This window comes from Montipora foliosa, chromosome 10 (genome assembly GCF_036669935.1).
Source record: "Montipora foliosa isolate CH-2021 chromosome 10, ASM3666993v2, whole genome shotgun sequence".
In the NCBI taxonomy this organism is placed as follows: Eukaryota; Metazoa; Cnidaria; class Anthozoa; order Scleractinia; family Acroporidae; genus Montipora; species Montipora foliosa.
In genome coordinates, this window is record NC_090878.1 from 5,216,862 (window position 1) to 5,239,807 (window position 22,946).

At 38.2% G+C, this 22,946-nt stretch overlaps 3 protein-coding genes across 5 annotated transcripts in view; 1 reads left to right on the forward strand and 2 right to left on the reverse strand.

The window, feature by feature from the left end:
• Nucleotides 1–8,404, forward strand: part of LOC137972449 (eukaryotic translation initiation factor 2D-like) — a 19,940-nt gene extending 11,536 nt beyond the window's left edge. Inside the window, exons 12-19 of one of the 2 annotated variants that reach the window (XM_068819193.1) lie at nucleotides 378–448; nucleotides 1,368–1,457; nucleotides 2,864–2,953; nucleotides 3,096–3,158; nucleotides 3,909–3,966; nucleotides 4,329–4,419; nucleotides 4,501–4,590; nucleotides 6,889–8,404. In XM_068819193.1, the coding sequence (XP_068675294.1) occupies nucleotides 378–448; nucleotides 1,368–1,457; nucleotides 2,864–2,953; nucleotides 3,096–3,158; nucleotides 3,909–3,966; nucleotides 4,329–4,419; nucleotides 4,501–4,590; nucleotides 6,889–6,956 (621 nt within the window). In that variant the 3' untranslated portion in view covers nucleotides 6,957–8,404. Of the gene's footprint in view, nucleotides 1–377; nucleotides 449–1,364; nucleotides 1,458–2,863; nucleotides 2,954–3,095; nucleotides 3,159–3,908; nucleotides 3,967–4,328; nucleotides 4,420–4,500; nucleotides 4,591–6,888 lie in introns of both variants that reach the window. The other variant, XM_068819192.1, reaches the window with a different exon arrangement.
• A 154-nt stretch (nucleotides 8,405–8,558) lies between these two features.
• LOC137972451 (thioredoxin domain-containing protein 12-like) lies at nucleotides 8,559–15,220 on the reverse strand. The gene is made up of 7 exons (XM_068819196.1): nucleotides 15,087–15,220; nucleotides 14,112–14,172; nucleotides 13,832–13,884; nucleotides 13,360–13,433; nucleotides 12,143–12,212; nucleotides 11,686–11,769; nucleotides 8,559–10,805 (listed from the first exon to the last, which is right to left on the reverse strand). Exons 1-7 carry the CDS (start codon nucleotides 15,178–15,180, stop codon nucleotides 10,738–10,740), a joined length of 504 nt encoding a protein of 167 aa, XP_068675297.1. The 5' UTR covers nucleotides 15,181–15,220; the 3' UTR covers nucleotides 8,559–10,737.
• A 1,014-nt stretch (nucleotides 15,221–16,234) lies between these two features.
• On the reverse strand, nucleotides 16,235–21,035 carry LOC137972450 (phosphatidylinositol-glycan biosynthesis class W protein-like). Of its 2 annotated transcripts, XM_068819195.1 has the most exons (6): nucleotides 20,963–21,033; nucleotides 20,820–20,852; nucleotides 19,458–20,022; nucleotides 18,551–18,804; nucleotides 17,603–17,744; nucleotides 16,235–16,633 (listed from the first exon to the last, which is right to left on the reverse strand). In XM_068819195.1, exons 3-6 carry the CDS (start codon nucleotides 20,019–20,021, stop codon nucleotides 16,253–16,255), a joined length of 1,341 nt encoding a protein of 446 aa, XP_068675296.1. In that variant the 5' UTR covers nucleotide 20,022; nucleotides 20,820–20,852; nucleotides 20,963–21,033; the 3' UTR covers nucleotides 16,235–16,252. The 2 variants fall into 2 exon arrangements, with proteins under 2 accessions (XP_068675296.1, XP_068675295.1); XM_068819194.1 differs by having other exon boundaries at nucleotides 20,820–21,035.
• Between the last annotated feature and the right edge of the window lie 1,911 nt (nucleotides 21,036–22,946).

A 22,946-nucleotide genomic window follows, 5' to 3' on the forward strand; every position in this document is an offset into this window, starting at 1 on the left:
TTGTTATTCGAAAACGGACTTGTCTGCGATTTTCATCAATAAGAAACGCTTATTGCAGTCCTGTTGTTTTCAATGATTGTGAATCTACTCATTACTGGGCCAACCACAGCTAATGAAGACATTCAAATTAGCCAACTACAAGGTAAAGCAAATGCAAGCATCCAAGCTCTATTAAAGGGCGGGAAAATGCGTGTTGATACGTCACAATTAATCAAGCTTTTATCTCTGATTGGCTGAAAATATACCGAGAGTAATTTATCTGAACCAATCATAAAACGATTTGTCACAAACCAGTGCATTCAGAAAATTTCTTTATACGCAATTAAAAACCCGCGCTGTTGATCTTTTCAGTTTGGTTTTCCAATATTATGTTTTAGCCTCCTCATATAGAAGAACTGTTCTCTGTGTCAGCAGCAGTGTTACCAATATTTTCAGAACTTGGATATAAGTGAGTAGATGTAGAGAAACTGACCATCTTCACGACATTTAAAAGCCGTATCCTTCTTCATACAGGGGTAACGCTAAGGTCGTGTTCTACTGCGATCAAGCGGTTTTAGGTTGGTTGGGTTTTTTCGTGTTCTATTTGGAAAAAACCGCTTTTGGTTGATTTGGTTAATCAAGTTTTTCAACCGGCAAACTTGATTGAAACGGTTGAAAAAGCAAAGGCTGCAACCACTGTCGCTTACGCGGGCTTTTTACATGTAAAGTCGGCCGCGCGGGCTCCAGCCATGTGGTTTTCTGTCAAGTTGTCGATGCGGAGAAGTCTGGTAATGACTGTTCCCAGGAGTTACCGCGTTTCAACCGAAAATGGTTGGAAGAGCGTTCAGGCTCCAGTTGTTCAAAAGGTGGATAACGCTATCCACCGGACAAACCACTATCCATTGGATAGCTAGCGCAATTGGTTTTGCTATTGTTTATCCACTAGATAGTGATTTATCCGGTGGATAGCGCTATCCATCGTTTGAACAACTGGCACCTGCCGAGAAAACTCAACTGTTCTTCAATCTAAACCGGTTGTGGTTGAAACAGTTGATCCCAATAGAACACAACCTATGCTCATTAGCTTTGATTCTAGTTTCAGTTAACAATATCCCTTATCAAGTCACTTTGTATCAAATTTCGGTGTTGAACGCCAAACCCATGCAGAAGGGTTAGATTGTTTACAAAGTCGCTTATTAAAGCTCAAGTAAACTCTAGACATTACTGTTTCTCCTTCAGATGGTCTGTACTGGACTTTTTTGGCATTCCGAATAAGTATGTTGCCCCACCGAAAATCCGATAATCCCCCCCCCCCCTCCCTCCAAAACAAATGTTCACCCCACAGACTATTATTCATAATCAATATGATTTGCTTTCTCTTTGAGCAGTAAAAGTTCTGTGTTGAGTCCATCAGACGTTCGCTCAGTTGTCACAAAGTATGTGAAATCACACGAGCTAATCTCTACTGAAGACAAGAGGTATGAATTAAGTTATCTTTCTGGAACGAACCTGCATAGCTGGCGGTTCTGTTGTTGCGAGAGGGCTGGGGTGGGGGAAAAGGAAGCGGCTTTTCCGCTCAAGATCTCTTCGCGTTCCGCAACAACGGAACCATCAGCTACGCAGGCTAAGATGGACCGGGTTTTCAGTTCAAGTAATAGGGAATATGTCCCTTTGTTTACGTTCTTTTTGCTATTCAAATGAGCCAACTTCGAAAACACAGGAATCAAATTAAGCGCATTCTTTAAAAAAAAATCAGAATTGTAGTTGATGATTTCGATGCCTGACAGCCATCTTTTTTTTCTAAAGCTAATCAGTGCCAAAGGTGTCAGGAAAAAAGGCTCCTGCAGGTGTTAATTATGTATATCATGCACCTTTGGCGCTGCTTAGTTTTGAAAAAGATGGCTGTCAGGTATCGAAAGCGTCAACTACAATTTTGAATTTGTTTGGCTGTCTTTAAAGATTTCGTCCCCTGCTAACAGAGATCTCTTTTCTTTTTGCGTTTGCTGGGCAGACAAGTACGGGAAAAGAGAACTCTGTCAAGCGAACACAAAGAAAAGAGAAAGGGACCCCTGCTAGCAGGAAAAGAATTCGCTTAATTTATTTGACTAACCATGCATTTTCGAGTGAAATTACAAAGACAGCACTTTCTCCTCAGTTGTTTTAAGACCCTGAGTGTTGGTCCGGCCGCAGTCGAACTCACGAACTTCTAGTGAGTTATCCGGCGGATAGCGCTATCGATCGTTTGAACAACTGGGGCCAGGTGACCAATGACTTATTCTATTCAATATGTGTACTAAGATCCTACTAACTAACACAGAGAACCCCTAAAAGCAAATTTGAAAATTGTTTCATTTTCAACGAGGGACGTTTCTTCGTTTTTCTTTTAAGTTAACCGTGACGGGAAAAAATAACCGTTAGCCGTGAAAAGGCAAATGTTTTAATCGTTAGAAAGTCATCCCCTCATTGAGACCCTCTTTTATGACCAGTAATCGTAATAGTCCGTTGTTAAGTACGTTAGAACCGAAACATAGATCGCTTTAGAAATCATTAATAGAGCGGTTTTCAGTTTAGTGTCGAAAGTAATTAGCAAATTGCATGGTTTTGGATCACTTCACTCAGTGCTCTCAGTGATAGATTACGTTCAAATTTCTCGCGCCACTTTTTCAACCAATCAGAAGTGAGACCAAAACCAATCGTGGCTCGCGCATGCACATTTTCCCGCGCTTTGTGTTGGCTACGTGAAATTACTTCGAGTTTTGAGTGGTTTACCTGGTTGTCTCCTTCCTTTTTGATTGGCCAAAGCAATTACTTCGGTTTTGGTTTTACAACACTCAGTTGAAACTCGCTCTAAATTAATAATAGTATTATCTATTTTTATCCGCAGGATGGTTATGTTAGATCCAGCACTTACCAAAATGCTCATAAACAAAAACGAAGTTGTAGATTTTTTACCGTGGGATCAACTTTTCGAAAGGTAAGTTGCCTTTTGTAAATCGTGGGGAAAAATTGTCTCGGTACTCATTAAGTGGAAGGTGTCTTCTGCTGTCAACGAGTTATTTTCAAATTCTATAACTGTCAACTTCCTCTGAAAGAGTACTGCTTTTTTTTGTTTCCAGAGTTTTTAATAAAATGAACAATTGTCATCAAATTACACTTCCAGGACAAGATCCTGTAATAAGGTAACGAAACTTCCTAGTATGCAGCTGAGCGTGCGACTGAGTGGCAAAGTCATAAAAATGATCCCAATATCAATAAAAGAATAACTATTGAAGTCTTGAGGTTATCAAGCTGAGCATAAGTGCTCTACGTATTGGAGAGACTGTTAATCAAAAACTAAATCACATGAAATTAAAGTACAGCCTGAAAAGAGCGAGTTTCATTCGAGTGTCGTAAAACCAAAACCAAAGTACTGGTAATTACTTTGGCCAATCAAAAAGGACGGAGACAATCCAGTAAACCAATCAAAACTCGAGGTAATTACACTTAGCCGACACAAAGTTCTCGCGCGATTTTTTCAACCAATCAGAAGTGAAACCAAAACCAATCATGGCTCTCGAGTGCACATTTCCCGCGCTTTGTGTCGGCTACGTGTAATTACTTCGAGTTTTGATTGGTTTACTGGATTGTCTCCGTCCTTTTTGATTGGCCAAAGTAATTACTTTGGTTTTGATTTTACGACACTCGATTCAAACTCGCTCTATATTGTCTCTTAAACTTTGAGGGTAACATAACAGAACTCACACATGAAGGGTAGTCACTACGTATTTCCCAGTGGTGTTGAGTGATTGTTTGTAAGCCATCGTTGCAAAGCAAAGGCCAAAGGATTTTGAGTAATCCATGGTACTTCCACAACATCCTTATGCTATTTCAAGCGAACTGAACCCTAAAAAAAAAAAAACAATAATCCCTTGCATGTATTTGTGTAACAGGAAAGGGAAGATTGAAGCTATTGAAATCAAAGTGGAACAACGGATGGGTAACAAAAAGGTATGGCTTTTACAAGATAAAGACAAGACAACTTTATTCATGTGTCAAGATATTCTAGCTCGACTAAAAATTTGGACTAATATCTGACACCCACTACCAAGTGGGTGCATGCACGATCGAGCCACGATTGGTTTTGGTCTCACTTCTGATTGGTTGAAAAAGGGGAGCAGGGCTGGCGCAGTGGTGAGAGTACTCGCCTCCCACCAATGTGGCCCAGGTTCGATTTCCGTACCCGACGCCATAAGTGGTTGAGTTTGTGTTGGTTCTCTTCTCTGCTTCGTAATCTTCTTTTCTTTCTCGCCACTCGATCACTTTTCACTCATCAAACGTATTTGTCGCCTTCTGTGTTCTTTTGTCCTTAGGTGACGTTGATTCGCTACCTTGAATCATACGGTATTGAACCACAGGATTTTGCTCACAAGATACAGATAAAGGCAGCTTGCAGCACATCAGGTAATATTGCCAAATATCTTCTATGTTGGAGAAGTCTCTTGTCTTCGCATTTAACTTCGTTCCTCTTTTATTGTTTTAAAGTTACTCAGCTCCCTGGTAAAAATAGCAATCCCGGAATGCAGGTCTTGGTTCAAGGCAACCAAGTCGCAATAGTCGCAAGATTTCTTTTAGGTAAGTGAAGCCAATCGTACACCTGACTACTCGACTATCATGGTCAGATTGTGACAAACATTGAAGTAAAATGTAGCTTTCAGGGGCCAGTTACTCGATGCCTGGTTTGTGCTAACCGTTGGTATCAAAGCCTATCCTTGGATTTCACATGACGTCACGGCCGCTATGTTAGTGTCCCCGAACAATGAAACGGCGTCCATGTTGGTGTCCCGATTCAATCCTCCCGGAATCGAACTCTATTATTATCAAAACTTTTTCTTTTGTTTTCGTTGAAAAACATGGCTGTTTATCACGTGAGTGAAACCCAAGAAAACGTAGCCTGCGTAGCAAGCGTTCCTGTTCGAAAGAAGAGCTCCCAAATGATTTTCCACAAACTGGCCGCCGCGCGAAAGTGGGCCAGTTTGTGTAAAATCGTTTGGGAGCTCTTCTTTCGAACAGGAACGCTTGCTACGCAGACTAAAGAAAAGGTTGCCATGGTATTTATTGCTGGTTTCCATGGTATTTATTGCTGGTTGGCGCGAACCCTAATTCAAGCAACCCGGGCCAGGTTGATATTTTAATCTGAAGCAAGACCCGCCATTAAGCATTGTGATATCTGACCCCAGTTGTTCAAACGATGAATATTTCCATCCACCGGATAAATCACTATCCAGCGGATTAACACTAGCAAAACCAATTGAGTTATCCAATGGATAGTGATTTAGCCGGCAGATAGGGCTATCCATCGTTTGAACAACTGGGGCCCTGGGCACCGGTGGCTCAGTTGGTTGAGCACCGGGCTGTCATGCGGGAGTTCATCTCCGGCCGGACCAACACTCAGGGTCTTTAAATAACTGAGGAGAAAGTGCTGCCTTTGTAATTACATCTGCAAATGGTTAGACTCTCTAGTCTTCTCGGATAAGGACGATAAGCCGGAGGTCCCGTCTCACAACCCTTGTTCATTAACTCTGTGGGACGTTAAAGATCCCACACTATTCGAAAAGAGTAGGGGACAGTGTTCCCAGTGTTGTGATCTGACCTTTCCAGCATGTGGTCGGCTTGGCAGGATTAGCGGGAAGGGCTTCTGTGTGAATGAGACCACAATTGTGTATAACAGCCAGAGGTCAGGCTACTTAGCCAAGTGCTGGAGCCTCACTCAAGCCCGGTTGTTCAAAAGCCGATTAATGTTAATCCCAGATTAAGAATTAACCAAGGAGTTTATTTCTCTACTCCCAAATGTTGTTCAACGCTGATATTCGGGAAAACTTTACATTAGAAGAAGTCAATCTTGAAAAACAAAAATAAGCAAAAGAAACTTTCACCAAAGAATTAAAAACATGAAACAAAGGTTTACGCAAATCCTGGATTAAGTTAATCGGCTTTCGAACAACCGGGCCCTGGCAATTAAGGGTGCGTTAGATTGACCATATTCCGGAATAGGAATACATGGAATATAAGTTAGAAATCCTTCGTTTTTACGGAGATTCACATTAAAATTGTCAAACATCTGCTAAAATGCTATTTTAAACATATTTTTATTATCCTTGCTGCTTTGAAACGCGCCAAACATACCGTTTTAATCATCACTCCACGTATTCTTATTCCTGAATAGGGTCAATCGAACGCGCCCTAAGTCTACTTACGAGCCAAGTGGCCCATTAGGCCGGAACTTATCCCGGTATCTGTAGCATGAAGGGACGGGGAGTATTTCTACGACCCCCTGAATGGGCTCCTAGTCCAAAGCAGGGCTACCCCCAGCATTAAATTCGCCGGTACCCATTTATACACCTGGGTGGAGAGAGGCACCATGAGAGTATAAAGTGTCTTGCCCAAGAACACTGTCCCCGGCCAGGGGCCCGTTTCTCGAAAACTTTTCGGGCCCGAAAAGCCATCTGTGAAATTGCCAACCGCTTGTTTTGGAAAGCCGATCTTTTAACATGTTTTCAAGGTAACAAAAAGAAAAATAACTATGTAATTTGACGAATTAAATACTCTGTGTTCTTGAGTTACAAAGGGAATTGTGACGCCCGAAAATGGCCCGTAAAGTTTCGGAGTTTTTTGAGAAACGGCCCCCAGGCCCCGAACCCGGACCACTCGATCCGGAGTCGAGCGCACTAACCATGAGGCCACCGCACCTCCCAATTCGGTTCTAAATAGGAAAGAAAGAAGAAAGAGTCGACAGTTGTCAACAAGTAACGGTTATTTGCCTGTTATACTCTTTCGACAAATTGAACTGTCCCCTGTTTTTCGGATTACTCCATGCACTCATTTCTTTTGTTACTGCGTTCTAACCTCCTACTTAATGTTGTTTTGCTTTAGATGAATACAGAATCCCTAAGAAGTACATAAATGGACTTGAACTCAAAGATAAAAAGAAGAAAAAATAATTCACTTAGAGAATAAAGCGGTATAATTACTTTTTATACGCACTGCTCTGATAGTGTTGTTCTTTATGGCATTGTTCGGTTCTTCGGTTACTCCATTACTTTTCACCACAGTACAAGTACATGTAGTCTACCCTTTCTTTCTATTTATTGACAACTAAGATGGCAGAATGGCGCGCTTTTGCCAACTTTAACGAAAGTTCTTCTGGTGAAGATGACATACAAACAGCTCAAGTCTTCTTTCAGGACTGCACGGGTAGTTCTTTGTATAGATGGGAGTGCCCTTTCGGAAGAAGTCCATTTTTTTAACAGAATGCGGCAGCATACGAGACGAGGCACCTCTCTAAAAAGGATGATAGGCTCTGGACAGTGACGCCATCAGGGACTCCAAAGAAAATCTTCACTGCCTCAACTTCAGTCAAGGGTTTCATCTAAAGTTCGAGCGAGATCGGGACATCTTGGTGAAAGCGAGAGTGTCGGAACCACTTGCTTTATAATTGCACCACCATGGAAGAAAAACGAGATCGTCTTAAAAAGAAACTCTTTTCGAGTAGGTGTTTTTGCACGGCCTACGGAAAGAGTCATCTTTGGATCTGGTAATTACTAGGATTTTTTTTGAGGCGAAAAATTCTTTTAGGACGTTTTCAACTGGGCTTGATATCGTTTTAAACCAGCGACACAATTGTTTCAATTCATTACATATACATTCTACCACTCTACAACAACATTTTCGTCCAAATGAATTACGTTATTTTGTTTCCTCTTGACAAATTTTTAGTGCAAGTACATCGCCGTTTTCTCTTCTTGTTCCCTTTATTTTACTCCCTTCCTTCAGATAGTCTTGTGGACTAAACTCCACATCGAAGAATGGGGAAAATAACCACTGGGGAACCCAGAGGAAAAATTAGCCAACTGCGTTCGTTCACCGATTTTTTCCCCCTTTATTTTCTAGTTTTTTCCTCGTTTTTCCCACAAAGGAGCCTTTTCCGAGGCTATCCGTGAAAAAAAATTGAGTAAATGATGATACAGAACTTGTCATCCTCTCAACTTTTGTATCTTGTTCATGGTTAAGTCAGCCACATAGCACATGCTAAAATCGTATCATGATGCTAAATTGAGAATTGAAAACAATAAATTCTAATCAAAATCTTCATAAGAAAATAGTGCAAACTAAAGTAGGCTAACAGTCAACATACAAACATTTGGTTTTATCAACGGAGTTGATAATGTAAATTGGCCACCGTACAGAGATTCTAAAAGCTGACGTTTCGAGCGTTAGCCCTTCGTCACTACTTTGCGGGAACTGAAATTTAAAAAGACCTCCCATCTTCTTTGAAAGACTCCAGTGTGTTTGCATTCTAAAACGTTATCCTTTGTCCATATAAGAAGTAAATTTTCTTTTGTTTGTTTTGCCTTAGATATTATTATCTGATTTTCACCTATTTCCTATTTTAAGACTAAATTGTGTGGGGAGCAAACAAGAAAACCAACCTTTCCTTTCCACACTTTATCCCAACAAACCCTAAACCTAACCCAAACAAATCTTTTTCTAGCACTAACTGAAGATATTAATAAAATGTGTGCATCAAATAACATACTGACCCATAAGCTTTAACAGTTTTTATTGCATTTAAATGATAATATAAAAAAAAAATCCCAGAAATAGAAAATAGAAGAAAATCCCAAATATACATGTATTGACCAAATGCAGAAATGGCCGCCAACAAATTTTTCTTTTGTCTTTGAGCCTAACTAGCCTCATTTTACAGCCCAAATTCTTTCAATTTTATGTGTGTGAATGAGGCTACATGTAGTTAGGCTAATTAACACAAAGACAAAAGAATAATTTGTTGGTGGACATTTTTGCATTCAGTCAATAGACTAATGAAAACCCTAAACTTTAAATATTTTAACCTGACATTTGAAAATAAAATATTGCAACCTGCGACATGTAAATCAGAATACCGGTAGGTCTCATGACTTCCTGAACCATATTCTTATTATACTAAATTATACATGTAAGGTTTTAAAAGCAATTTGTATTTACTGAACATTGTGACATCTTAATAATTAATTTTGTTCACTTTTTCTCATATACCTGTTAGATAGGTCTATTTATTATATAGATATTGATGAAATACCAGGATTTCTCCTTTTACTAAAAAATCATATCTTCACCGCGCGCAGTGAACATATCATTTTTATCTTTCACATGTGAGGATATAGGTGTTGCCATGGTAACCAACACGATCAGCCAATAAAACGAGAGCCTTCTCTTCATTGTAAAATACTTTTGTGCTTTAATATAATTCTTCTCTACTACATTAACATTTTTATTGCAAAATTTGACATTATCATGATTCGTTTTTCATAACTTTCATATCTTGTTTCATGTTACACAACATGCGTCTTTAGCGGTTGGTGACCACTTTTTCATCATTTCAAAAATGAATAAAACAAGTTGTTTTAAATCTAGACATTTCATCAATATCTATATAATAAACAGAACATTACATGGCCGCTTGGGGATACGAATTTTATCTTCTCATGCTGAAAGTATCTCTCACTCGTTCGCTTCGCTCACTCGTGAGAGATGCTTGCAGCACTCGAAGATAAAATTCGTATCCCCGCGCGGCCATGTAATATCCTCTATGTAAACTTGTTGATTGGGTAGAATAGTAATTACCTGAATGAACTGAGGAAGCTATGCACATTGTTCAACAGCAATTCTTATTATGAAAATCCCCAATATATAGACTGATGGAAACCCTTAACTTTAAATATTTTAACCTGACATTTGAAAATAAAATTTTACAACCTGCGACATGTAAATCAGAATACCGGTAGGTCTGATGACTTCCTGAACCATATTCTTATTATACTAAATTATAAATGTAAGGTTTTAAAAGCAATTTGTTTCTACTGAACATTGTGACATCTTAATAATCAATATTGTTCACTTTTTTTCATATACCTGTTAGATAGGTCTATGTAAACTTGTTGATTTGGTAGAATAGTAATTACCTGAATGAACTGAGGAAGCTATGCACACTGTTCAATGGCAATTCTTATTATGATAATGAACTTCTTTTCATTGACAGAAGACACTAATGTTTAGTGGGACCCCTCCTCCGAAAACCAATAATACATGTAGTATTTCCCAAAAGGGGGAGAAGCCACATGGAAGCTAGTATAGCTTATATGCAGGCGAGGCAGAGTACGTTTGAAAGTGGGAGGAGTAGGTTTTGGTATGGATCACGGAAGTGTGAGGGGAGGGGGGAGAAAACAACATGATAAGAAAAAACGGCCAACCCCAGCTCTTCCCTCTCTAGGGCCCCTGTGTATTTTAGCTGCTTATAGGCCTCACAGGATTGGTTGGAAAGATACACTCTAAACGAAATAGTGGAAATACTGTAAACCCCAAAACAGTACAGGTGCCACATATGAAGAGCCAAAGAAAGTGGATGGTTTAACAACGCCTAGGTCCACTCAAAAACTACAGTATGTCTTCTTTAAAGAGATTTCTTTCAAGAGAGGTTTAGGTGAGTAAGACTGCAGTCTCCTGTTCCCAGTTTTTACTACAGTTGTTCAAACGATGGATAACTAGCGCTAACCAGTGGATAAGTCACAGTGAAATCAGTGCTGTTCAGTGGTTAGCGTTATCCACCTTTTGAACAACTAAGGCCTGGTGTCAACAAGTACCGGTATATATGTATAAACAACCAATATACACAGTATTGTGTTTTAACTAATAATGTTATTATCTTGAGAACACAATAATGCATCAAAGTTCATCTCCAATTCGTTTGCCATCAACCATCAACTCAAGGGCTTCCTTCATGCTTGATACAACTGATGGAAAGAAAACAAAGTGTCACACAAAATATGCAATACAAAATTGCAAGGTTTCCAATCAGAGTATGAAATAGTCTCCTTCACAGCCATTATTGGGGCGTGGCATCACGCGACTCTCCGTTCTTTGGGGGGAGTGTTGCGTGACATCCAAAAAACAGCTGCGAAGGATACTAAGTATCAAAGGGTTGGTTTCTAAAAACATGAATATTTTTATCAAAATTAATGAGCTGGTAATGGTAAATTAATCACCAAAACAAAGATTTGTGAGGTTCAGCTGTTAGCCCTTTGCTTTTCCAATCAAAGTACAAAGTGAATTTTGCCTAGAGACTCTTATAAAAGTCATTAATAATTCATGATGAGAAAACAAAAGAAATGTTTTATTAATCAATCCATGTAAATCTGATACAGATTTCTCTTAATTATTAAACGTTTCTTTTGATTTTCCCTGTTAAAATGTCTTGAATCACCAAGAACACTTAATGTACATTAACACAATAAATTCTGACGTTTAATGATGTATCATATATGTATCACATTTACAAACTACCGCTAATATTGTGCATATTACTTAGAGCTCAACAGAACAAATGAATTTCTTTTACAACTAGGACCTCAACAAAGGCAAACACAGAACATTGCCAATCCTAATAACAGGATTAACTTGGGTAAATACATTGTAGTGATTGCGCCAGGTACTGCCCTCATGTTAGTCTAAGTGCTCTCCATCAGTGAAAACTGGTCAAGGTTTATAATGATAAACGTTATTTTAATTCCTTTTGCATAGATTACTCTTAACCTGAGAGAAATGCCTCTTAAAAAATAGCCCAGGAAACCTGGAAATTGAGTATAGTCTCATAGTCAAAAAGAAACCACTTACTTCCACCTGTATTCCCATAGTAGTATTTATATGATGGATTTCCATTTTTGTTGTAAATGTCTTTTTGCACAATACCTGCAGAATCTAAAAATACGTGAAAGGGTTGTTACACCAACAATCTGTCAGATACAACCTGCCTTGTCAAAAACGTCTTTACCCAATTTATTTTACATGGCAATTACAGAATTCAAGACTCAGACTTGGCTTGGGCATCTCAGTATTTGACATATCTCAACAATGTGTCACTGCTTCCTGTTCTCTGTCCCACATCACTTTAGTTAGAAATGGTTACAGATCTTTATAAAATTGGAGATTTATTTGGTCAGGTATTTCTTGCCTTTCTCAAAATAATCCAGAGCATAAAAATAATATTATTATAAAAACTCTGATCCTCTTTTTGATGATCTTGATAATCTGAAACTACCAGTATTGCCTAATTACAAAATTACAGCCTTACCTAAAATAAATATTCTCGGAATGTATGAACCATCTATATGGAACTTGGGGTCCTGTGGTTCTTCATCGTCCTATACAATAACAATAATTATTATTATTTGTGATGACCAAAATGAAGTATGTTCATGTCATATACCTTGTTCTAAAATCGCTACCACATAAAGATAACATCCCTTTGTTCTCACTCCCTCCTTTCAAAATTCAAAAGAACATTTTAACATGAAGATGGCTGTAAAGAACTTAATAGAAAGTAATATGGAGACCATGGAGTAAGGAGTTCCTAGGTTTCCTCTGGTATGATGGTCCATTGGGAATTGGGGAGACTTTCTAGGGGTGCAATGCAAGATCTTAAAGTACTGGGGAGGGATAGGCCTTATCACAGTTTTCGACGCCATCTTGATGGGTAGGCAAAGCGGTCAGAAATTACAGTGTTTGTATGGGAATCCGATAGCAAATAAATTCTTCCAAAATTGAATTTTACACAATTTGTGAATCAAAACGTTAAAATACTAGGTAGAAGATTGTATTCACCAAGTTTGAAGGATGTATCTTTCCTATAAGTCGCGGAGCTCATTTTTTTAAATTTTCCATACATTTGTCTTTAACTTTTTTTCCTGCGAACCGCGTCTAGACATTTGTCTACGAAGCCAAATTTACAGACAAATGTGTGGAAAATTCAAAAAATTAACTGAGCGTCTTCTAGCCAAGCTACATCCTTCAAACTTGGTGAATACAATCTTCTACCTAGTATTTTAACATTGCGATTCAGAAATTGTGAAAAATTCAATTTTGGAAGAAGTTATTTGTTATCGGATTCCCATACAAACACTGTAATTTCTGACCGCTTTGCCTACCCGTTAAGATGGCGTCGAAAACCGTGATAAAGCCTATTCAGGTGACCTCAGCCTTGTCCCAGTCATTGCTCATTTTTCTTGCACTCACTTATTCCAGCTAACCCAAATCCTGGAACTGGTGGAAAGTTCGTTTTTTTAAAAAAGAACCAAAATCATTTTTATTTGTGAGAAGGTTGTGGAACCAGTATGCTCTTGATCACCATAATGTGGAACAAAAGTGTCCGTAAAGAAATCCAATTTATTATTTTAAAAGATGCACCATTTTATGTGTTTGGAGGTTTCGTTGGTCATGAAATAAGACAGGAAATAAGACTGAGGTTTATTTTTTGATCAAAGATTTTTACAACCAATATTTTCACTGTACCTCAACATTGATCATCACAAAACTCTTGCTCAATTCATCTATTCCTTTTGATTCAGCAAATTTCGGTTTCAATGCTGTTAATCGCAATAAGTATGTACTATGTATTTATTTATGTATTCACTTGTTTATTTCTTTACTCTGTTAAAACTGAATAAGAAAAGCCTATTATAAACAATACAACCATACTGTTAAAATGCTGTGACCATTTGCACTTCACACAATAAAAAGATGACACAAAATGGTGTACTTATTAGCACACTCAGGACATTTCAAAAGTCTATAAACAATTTAGTCAAATTATTTTCCACATAAAAAGTTAATCGAAAGCACAGGTTTCTTTGTGACACCTGTCACACATAATGTTTATTTTCAGGAGTACTAATTTCAAACTCATGCTCCCTGAAAAAGGGCCTTGCTTTATAAGGTAATAAAACACATACATGTAGGAATCAAAGGAACTCTGAATTACTACCTTTACAGGCTCCACACCAGGACTTGTGAATCAACAACATTACTGGCTTCTGACTGAAAGTCAAAGAATGACTTTAAGTTAACTTTTAATATCAATAACAGGCACTGCTCAACACAAACAAATAGCAGTTTAATAGCTAATCCAATATAACCTGAAAGTTTCAAGGGACTAGGCCACAAACCTTAAAGCACACTACCAAAATTGCAAATACAAAATATCTTGCTGTTATTCATAGATGAATGTACCATTCATTAGAGATACTTGTTCATGTAGTATTTACCTGGCTTGTGCCTCTTTCAGTCCTTCAGGGTATGTTTTCCAATCTATATGCTCTCCAAACCCTTTTAAAAATGACACAGCACTCAGTTGAGTTATGAATGGTTTGGTTAGCATGGTGGGGAGCCCTGAGGTAAATGCGCAGTGTTGTAGGGGGAGGGGTAGTGTCAACTAACCAAAGGATGGTCGAGAGGTGAATATTCCTGTTGCTACTTGACTGCTTGCTCAAGAACCAATAAAAAATGATAACAGCACGATTCACTACTTTATCCAGGTTGTGAAAATGACAAGAAAACAGTTAAAATTCTAATGTTCTCCCATCAGCATAAAGCAAGCTCTATGTTGGGAGAAACCTTTCCCAACCCCCTCCCCCACGTTAATGCTGACTCGGAAAAAGACTCGGAATAATCACTGTTGTACAAACCCTTTTATAAATCTAGCTTTTGCAAAATGGTTTTACTATAACTTTAAAATCAGCTCCATGCAGTGTTACTGGCCTGCGAGTTCTATTAAACCTTAAATAAGAGTTAAAATTAAAACGCTGTACGGATTCGGAACATCATTAATAGTTAACTAAAACTGTGAAAGGCACAGAAAACAGTGTTTTGAATACCCTGACAACAAAAATGATTAAAATTTAAAGCTAGGTAATCAGCTGGTGTACTTGGCGTTTTCATAAATTCTGATGTTGACTTATTTATAAGCTTCTGGCTTTATCGATCGCTAAATACAACTTCTATATTTTGGGTTCTTGCAGGTCAAAACTTTCTTTTATGTCTCAAAAAAAACTCACATCATTCTGCACAGTGAAACGGTATTCTCAAGTATAAATACAGAACGAGGAATTTTTTGATGACTGTTCACGATTCGACCTTGCATGAATGCTTGCCAAAAATGCCGAAACTGTATAGGAAACTAAGCTTATATTCTCAAAACCTAAAATCTTAGGGACATCATTTTTTTACAACACTCGACGTACCTCTCCCAAGCAATCCACTGGCAGCACTACAAAGGAAAGCAAAAACCACCAGTAAAAACAGAAAATTTATGAACGAAGAACATGAATCCGCCATACTGAACACATATCCTCAAGCATAGAACCGGTTGCCTGGGAACTAATATCCATTTATTCCGGAAGTTGCATGGTGTTTCACGGCAGGGTAGCTTCCGGGCCCAGTTGTTAAGGTGGGTACAATTAACAACCAAACCGTTGCTATGGACCCCTTCAAATAGTCATTCTTGAATTCCGTTAACTCTACTGTAATCCTTTTTTTGCCTTGTGTGTTCTATTTAACATTCCTTTGTAAGGTTCAACCCACAACCATACAGTAAACACCCGCATATAAGAACGCTTTTTTCAGGTTTAAGGCTGATCGTGTTCTTATTTGAGGGGTCCTTGGTGAGAAATCAGGCTGAAAGTGTTCTTAAAATGTTCTTAAAATTGGCTTCAGAGATACTTCAAATTATACATTTCTAGAGGTTTAATTAACATACAATGCTGTTTTGTAATAGATTTTATAGTTTGTAATGGTCCTGAACACCATAGTACTTTGATATAAGTCACTGTATTGTCTTGTTTCCTCACCCTAATACTACTCCAGACTGTTACACAGGTAACCCACAGGACAATCACTATATCTAAGGACCCTACTTCTTTCACACATCGTCTTATGCACCCGTATGCATCTACATTCATAACTTGCAAGATCATCCTGAATGAGGACATTTTCGCTTGAGAACAGGAAAATTCACTTGGGAACATTACATGGTCTGAAATGGGAAATCAAAACATAAAAGCTAAAAAGGTCTTATATTGGTTATTGATGAAAGTTTATAACATTCCTCTCTTCATGGATCACTAGGGGGCAAAAGCAATATTATTTTTCCCTTAGTGATGGAACAAATAGATCTTGAAACTTGGCACTTCCGTCGTCTCCCCACAAAACTCAGGCGAAAGTCAAATTCCTTTCTTCTCAGAGATCAGTATTTACATTTGGCTACCTTAAGTAAACCAAGGGGTAGGGGGATGAGTATGTGTTGCAAACAGTCCACAAACCACACTGTTGTTGATGAGTATGTGTTGCAAACAGTCCACAAACCACACTGTTGATGCAATGAAATATAAAATGTTTTACAACTATTTATTCAAACTTTTAAACTGATTTTCTTAAGATGTAAGATAGAGCTTATGAGATTCAAAATAAGTAAATAAATACAGACTATAAGAAATCCTTGTCTCGTGGAGCAATGTACAGTCTGTATGGAAAAGTTTACAACTCCTGTCAATAAATTTGCCAATAAAAAGTAAAAAAGCTGATTGCAGTTAATAGCTGCTATCAAGCATGTACAAGGCATAATGTCTTCAGTGTGTGAAGGTGTCTTCCTTGGTTCATCCTGGATCTTTTCTGGGAAACAAACTTGACATCCTCCAAGGACTGCACCCTTGAGCAGGAATGTGTTCTTTGCAACAGACATTACAATATCTCCAAGTAAGAAACTTGACAGAATCTGGATATTATATGCAACCTGTGAAGGAAAAACAACATTAATTAAACATCACATAGTAAAAAACATTTTAGCCAACTAGATTGATATTTGTAGGGCACTGTGATCACACCACATGGGGTTGTGAAATGTGTGCCATCAATGGTAAAAGTTAAGAATCTGATCCCACCAACGCGTCGGCCAACGCGTCGGTCGATACACCACCGACACACGACCGACACGTCGGCCAACACACTACCGACACAGCCGACACGCGTTGGTGGGATCGGATTCTTAACTTTTACCCCATCAATAGTAAAATGATACCCTGAAGGAATCTAATGTCCACTAAAAACAATAATATTATTGCAGCTGCTTCATAAGTGGGAAGGCATTAAAAAATCTGTGAACCATTCCAAAGCACACAGCTGACAATATTTTAGCAAGCTTCTGGAGCTGACTAACTTATTAAAGGGGAAACCAAAAGATTTTTCTTTCACTTTAAGTCTCATTTATATGTCCTGCTTTGGAAAAGGTCCTGTTTCAGTTTTATATTACCGGTATGTCAAATACGTCTCCATAAGGGGAACACATTTCTTAACCCATTGACTGCCAGGAGTGAGACTTGATAGATTTTACTCTGTCTATAAATGCCAAACAACTTTACTCATCAATGAGAGGAAGTTCAGAAGTCAATGGGTTAACAACCTCTACATCTTCTCAAAAATTATGTCTCCTTTAATCCATTGACTACTAGGAGTGAAACTTGATAGATTTTACTCTGTCTAATGCCAAACAACTTTACTTGTAAATGGGGGCAGTCCAGGGCCATTCAGGTGTCAATGGTTAAAGACACAATGGGACCTACAACAGACATTGGGAGTTGACTTCAAAGGGTATCTGCCTAGTTATAGGAAGTTCAAAGTGCAGTATAAGATACCACAATTACATCAACTTATTACCCTTTTATCAAAATGTCAGGTGCTGGTACAGAGTCAAATGAGTCTTTACCTGCCACAAGACATATGATAAATTTGCCATTCGTCTAGATATAGGGCTAACCAACAGCTGAGATACTTGGACAAAGAAGTAAAAGACAACGTCTATTGTGATAAGGACAAGAAGCACTTTCACCCACTGTCCAACAGTGTTCCTGTGTGTACATGACAAAACATCATATTACAAAATGTATACTGAAGTGATCCTTACACTTAATAAATTGAACAATTTAAGAAATATTTTCTCTTATTGACACCTGAAAAATTCTCATGCATTTATGTGGTTTCTTTAACTTCCAGTTGTGAGAGACCTTTATAGTGGCCTAACAACAACCATCTTAAGATGAAAATAATATCACAGAGAGAGAGAGTCTTCCTGTTCAGAATTACATCTATTAGACCTTAGTACAACTATTTAAATGAATATAATTCCCAGCATTAAGGTCTTAAAACAAGAAAGCTTTCCTATTACTGAAAAGGGACCTAACAAATAACACCATGTGTCTCCCAAAACCCAAGGGTAACTAAAATTAAAAAAGAAAGATTGATTAATGTTTGCAGGAGAACATTGCCCTTATATAGATGCAACATAGGTGGCATTGTTCTTCTCCTCAACTACTTTTTCATGACTGGCAGGCATTCAAAAGGAAAAAAAAGAAATTTGTCTGAAATTGAGGCCCCAAAAACGTGAAAGGTGAACCCTGCAGGTTCTTCCACACCCAAATTGAATTGCACAATACCTGCATTTCCCTGGCTGAGGGTATTGCAGACAAGTGATGTACTACAGTGAGGAAAATCACTGGTTGTTTGTTTACAATGATCATCTCAATGAAAATAGCAATATTCTGTTCTAGGGTTTGCACCTATTTAACATTAGCTTTTACCATTAATTTCCTTAATTATTGTTGTGAGTAGTAATTTTAGTTTTTTTTAAAAAATTGATCTTTAAACCAAAACGCACCTTTTTTGAAAGAGAAACTTTCCTAACTGAACACCAATGAGGTACAATGCCAAAAAACCAGCACAAGAACAGAGCCCTTCACGGTTTGCATCCAGAAATCCTTCTCGTGAATTGTTTCCAAGTCTTCCATGCAATACAAAAGATTTTAAATCATAACAGCTGAGAATGTACTGATAAAGTGAAGCTAGTAGCAGTCCTGAAATACCATACCATTTGTCACCAGGAATAACTCTAATAATTACTGCAGATAACACCTACAATGAATACAAGAAAGACATTGATCACATTTAGTGGGGGCAGAATCAAGGATTTCTAAACAGTCCACAGAACAAGATTCAGGACAAAGTTATGAGCTTTGTTAGAGTTTAAAGATGTGTAATGACCTTTCAAAAGAGAGATGTTCACAGATGCACATAGAAAAATGATGACAATTTTTGCAGATATAAAAGGAGTCAAACACTACTAACTTCAGCCTCTTTTTTTTTGAAAGAGAGTTAAATTGCCATTTCTTGTATAGTAATACTAGTTTTTTAATAAGTATGGCAATGCTCTCAGTGGCTATCAGGACTTAAATCACTAAATGCATGATGGATGAGACAGTATCTGCCAAGCTTTGTTACTAATTTGTGCCACAACAGACAAAGAGCAAGGATGATGATACCTTTCCTATAGTGTCACAAGCACAGCTTGAATAGCTGGCAGTTGCGGCAATGATAAGCAGCGAAGCCGTGCACAGAACAGGAAGGAGCACTGTAAACTCTTTCAAAGCGTCCCTCCCAATTCTCTGTGCGGCTTTGCTGCTCATTGTTTGTCTCCTACCCTCTACGCAGGCTATCACTAATAATGCAACACAGTTTTTTTTTCAATTTCCAGAACGACATTACTTTTGCAAAGAAACTTTCCTTACCTTCAAAGCAAATAATGTGAAGAAAAAATTCCAGTGAATACCATATTCACTGACATGTTCTTGATAACCTGTGCCTTTAACAGAAATAAATCTTGCAATACCAAGTACAAGTAAAGGGAAGGAAGACTTGAGACTCTTGAAAAGTCCTGAAATAAGAGCAATATCACTTGGCAAGACACCTCTTGCTTCCTTTGAGACAATGGCATGTGATATAACAAATGCTCCAACACCAACATCCATAATTCCACTTCCGTAGGTTTCTGTTTTTGCAAATCGCCGTGGAAAGATGACAAAATCTACAGCAAGTATAGATATAGATGTGGCTATTAACACATATGCTCTGAAAGCTCCAATGAAAGGTCTTTTCCCAGACATGTCAGAGGAAAGGATACTTTGAAAAAGTTCTTTTCCCTGCTTTTTGTTCTTGTTTAGAGAACAGAAACGTAACACACCAAAAGAGATAAATAAACAAGTTGTAATCAATGTTTTCACATGATCAGAAAGTAATGTGCTTCCCAGAAGAACAGGAACTATTAAGGTGAGGTAATCCACTGCAAAACCCATGCTGCAATATAAAAACACAAACATTTAATGGGTTACTGTTATCATTAGAGCAGTTTTCAATTGAGCGTTAAAGGTAATTAGCAAATTGCTTTGGTTTTGCATTACTTCACTCAGTGATTGGTTCAAAGTTCTTGCACCACTTTTTCAAGCAATCAGAAGTGAAACCAAAACCAATCATGGCTTGCGCATACACATTTTCCCGCACTTTGTGTCGGCTACGTGTAATTACTTCGAGTTTTGATTGGTTCACTGGATTGTCTCCGTCCTTTTTGATTGGCCAAAGTACTTAATTACTTTGGTTTTGGTTTTACGACACTTGATTGAAACTTGCTCTATTATCCCTTCTTTAGTTATCCAGGCTCTATAAATCATTAGAATATAAAAATAATAACCAAGATAAAATTCCATTCTACTTTCTGTTATCATCACAATATGATATTTGAGTAATGCACCTGTCAAGGTCAATCTTTGACATGCCTACTGATTACAATGAATTAAAATGTCCCCTCTGCATCATTGCAGAGGATCTAATGTGAGGTGCCTCATGTAATTAGGGTATCCTACAACATGAAAATAACGCTCATTGTACATTCCCCCCCCCCCCCCCCACCCCCTTCCCCCAACTGACAGGTGCATAAATCAAAATCTCTATCTACATCGATCGAGACTATCTAAAAATCAAAATAACCAAATTCATATATATTTATATGTGCAAATATTTATACAAAGAATATAACTTTCATAATTATACACTTTTCTTTTATTGCTAAATGATTACACATCTCATCACTTACTCACCACAAAAACACCCATTTCGAGAGGTGCCCTTTTCTGTTAAAAAACAACGCACTGAATATAAAAGACCTAAACACAGCAGCTACTGGAGCAGTACTAGCGACTACTCCAACTTCGAGAATAGTTGTTCCATTTAGATTGCTTACAAATCGTTCTTGAATCTCTTTATATGTTTCAGCAGAGTTAGGGCCGTCCGCCATGTTTAGCACGACACGTCGATCCAGTCTTTCTCGAGCAGCTATTCTGGGGTAAGAGCCTGTCATGCTAAACCCACCTTCGCAAATACGTTCTACATATGTTTATATATATTGACCAACATTTCCTTACAACAAATGGAAATTCCTGCATTTGACACTTGATTCAATCCCATGCATGTGTATCAAAATAATGTGACAATACCCTGATCACCATTACATGGTGACATGAGTCTCCACCTCTTTTCACGTGACGGCCCGCGCAAATTTAAAATTCAGTAAGGAATTCGCGAATCCTGAATAAAAAATCGATTCAATAGTGAACGCAATTAAAACATGTTGTTGTCGAGTATTCGTGGCAGTTCCAGAAAAAGGAAAGACAAGAGAGATACAACTTTTTTATAATGGGTGCCAGATGCGGTGGGAAAGGCGCGTGAGATTAATCGCGAGGGACAATCTGGCCGTGACGTAAAGCTTGGTTGACGCATTGTTTAATAAATACTATGCCAACCTCAATATTAGGACACTACCTAACAATGCGCAAACCATGTACCAGGATGGTAACAGCTTGATGATTGAATTATAAAGCGATTTTTTTTTATTTGGTGACCGCGAAACCTCCTGAACTTGGGTTGGGGTTGCGTTGGTTTTGATCGATTCCATGCCTGCAGTCACAAGCTGATAAATTGCCCACGGAAACGGTAAACTTTTACCAGTAGTTTCTTGTGTTTCACCAGGAGCCCATTATGGGCTCCTGGTTTCATAGATTTCCGGGGGTAGATTCCGGTTGGCAACGGGCGGGGATGATCGTCGTATCTTTTAGGGGTCAAAATCAGGGATCTGGTATCTTTTAGGGTGTCTAAAAGGTTTTTGGGCCACCAAAGTCTAAGCTGGGTTTGGGTTCGAATTAACCCAAGATCGGTCACGCACAAAAAGTTGCTTCCTCTTTGCCCATGGCTAAAATAGCTAGTATGACCGTACCTATTATAAACAACAATCTTGGTTGTGTTCGGTATCAGTCAATCTTTTGTTTCCTACCCAAATTTAGTTATTTTCAGCTTGTTGTTTCTGTGAATGCTTAGACGGACTGAAAAAAGCGAAGTAGAAGAAACTATAAATAAAAAAAGGACAACAAATGTGTTCCTGCCACACTCGACCCGTGCCTTGAGGAGCGTATAACACGAAGTTTTGATGTAACTCAAACCAGTTTCAACACTTTCAAGAGACCTTGTTTTTGGAAGGGTTGATACTACAACACTTTATCACGTAACAGCAATGTTATGGTACCATGTGAAACATCAATATTGCTGAACAAGATGCAGTCATTACTGTGACGTAAAAAAGCTACCATGGCAACAGGAAAGCCTTGCAAAAACAGCCTATAAATGGCTTTAGTTGCTCATATCTGAAAAACGAACGCAATGACTCCAATTTTTTATTGCACAAAAATAATCAACAAGTCAAGATGAAACTCTCTGCAAAGTTAAAAATAAATTAACCTTTTCAGAAAAATTCATTCTGGAATGCTGATTACATTTCAGAGATAAGAAATGGGAGTCACGGACTTCGTTTTAGAGATATGAGCAGCTAAAACCGAAGTACGGGGTGTTTTTGCAGGGCTTTCCTGCTGCCACGGTATCTTTTCACGTCTCAAAAATGACCGAATCCTTTTCAGCAATAATTGGTGTTTGGTATGGTACCATAACATTGCTGTTAAGTGATAAAGTGTTCTAGTGTCAGTCCTTCTAATAAGAACGTTTCTTTCAAGTGTTGAAACTGGTTTGAGCCACTTAAAAATTAAAGGAAACCGCCGAATTGCCGTGCTCGCTAATTGACTACCACAACCCACGTGGTTTTGACCGTTTTGATGGATGACAGGTGTCATTGATTCAACCAATGGGACTCTAACTTTGTTTAAGTTCACAAAATTCTCACG

What these genes read in the sequence shown, in the direction of transcription:
- LOC137972451 (XM_068819196.1), bottom strand. Translation starts at nt 15,180, where the DNA reads ATGGCGGATTCATGTTCTTCGTTCATAAATTTTCTGTTTTTACTGGTG. An exon ending in TCCGAGAATATTTATTTTAG is followed by an intron (nt 11,770 to 12,142) that starts GTAAGGCTGTAA and finishes ACGTATTTTTAG; the next exon opens with ATTCTGCAGGTATTGTGCAA. An exon ending in CTATGGGAATACAGGTGGAA is followed by an intron (nt 10,806 to 11,685) that starts GTAAGTGGTTTC and finishes TCTTTCCATCAG; the next exon opens with TTGTATCAAGCATGAAGGAA.
- LOC137972450 (XM_068819194.1), bottom strand. Translation starts at nt 21,016, where the DNA reads ATGGCGGACGGCCCTAACTCTGCTGAAACATATAAAGAGATTCAAGAA. An exon ending in TCGAAATGGGTGTTTTTGTG is followed by an intron (nt 20,023 to 20,819) that starts GTGAGTAAGTGA and finishes TTTATATTGCAG; the next exon opens with CATGGGTTTTGCAGTGGATT. An exon ending in TATCATATGTCTTGTGGCAG is followed by an intron (nt 16,634 to 17,602) that starts GTAAAGACTCAT and finishes TTTCCTTCACAG; the next exon opens with GTTGCATATAATATCCAGAT.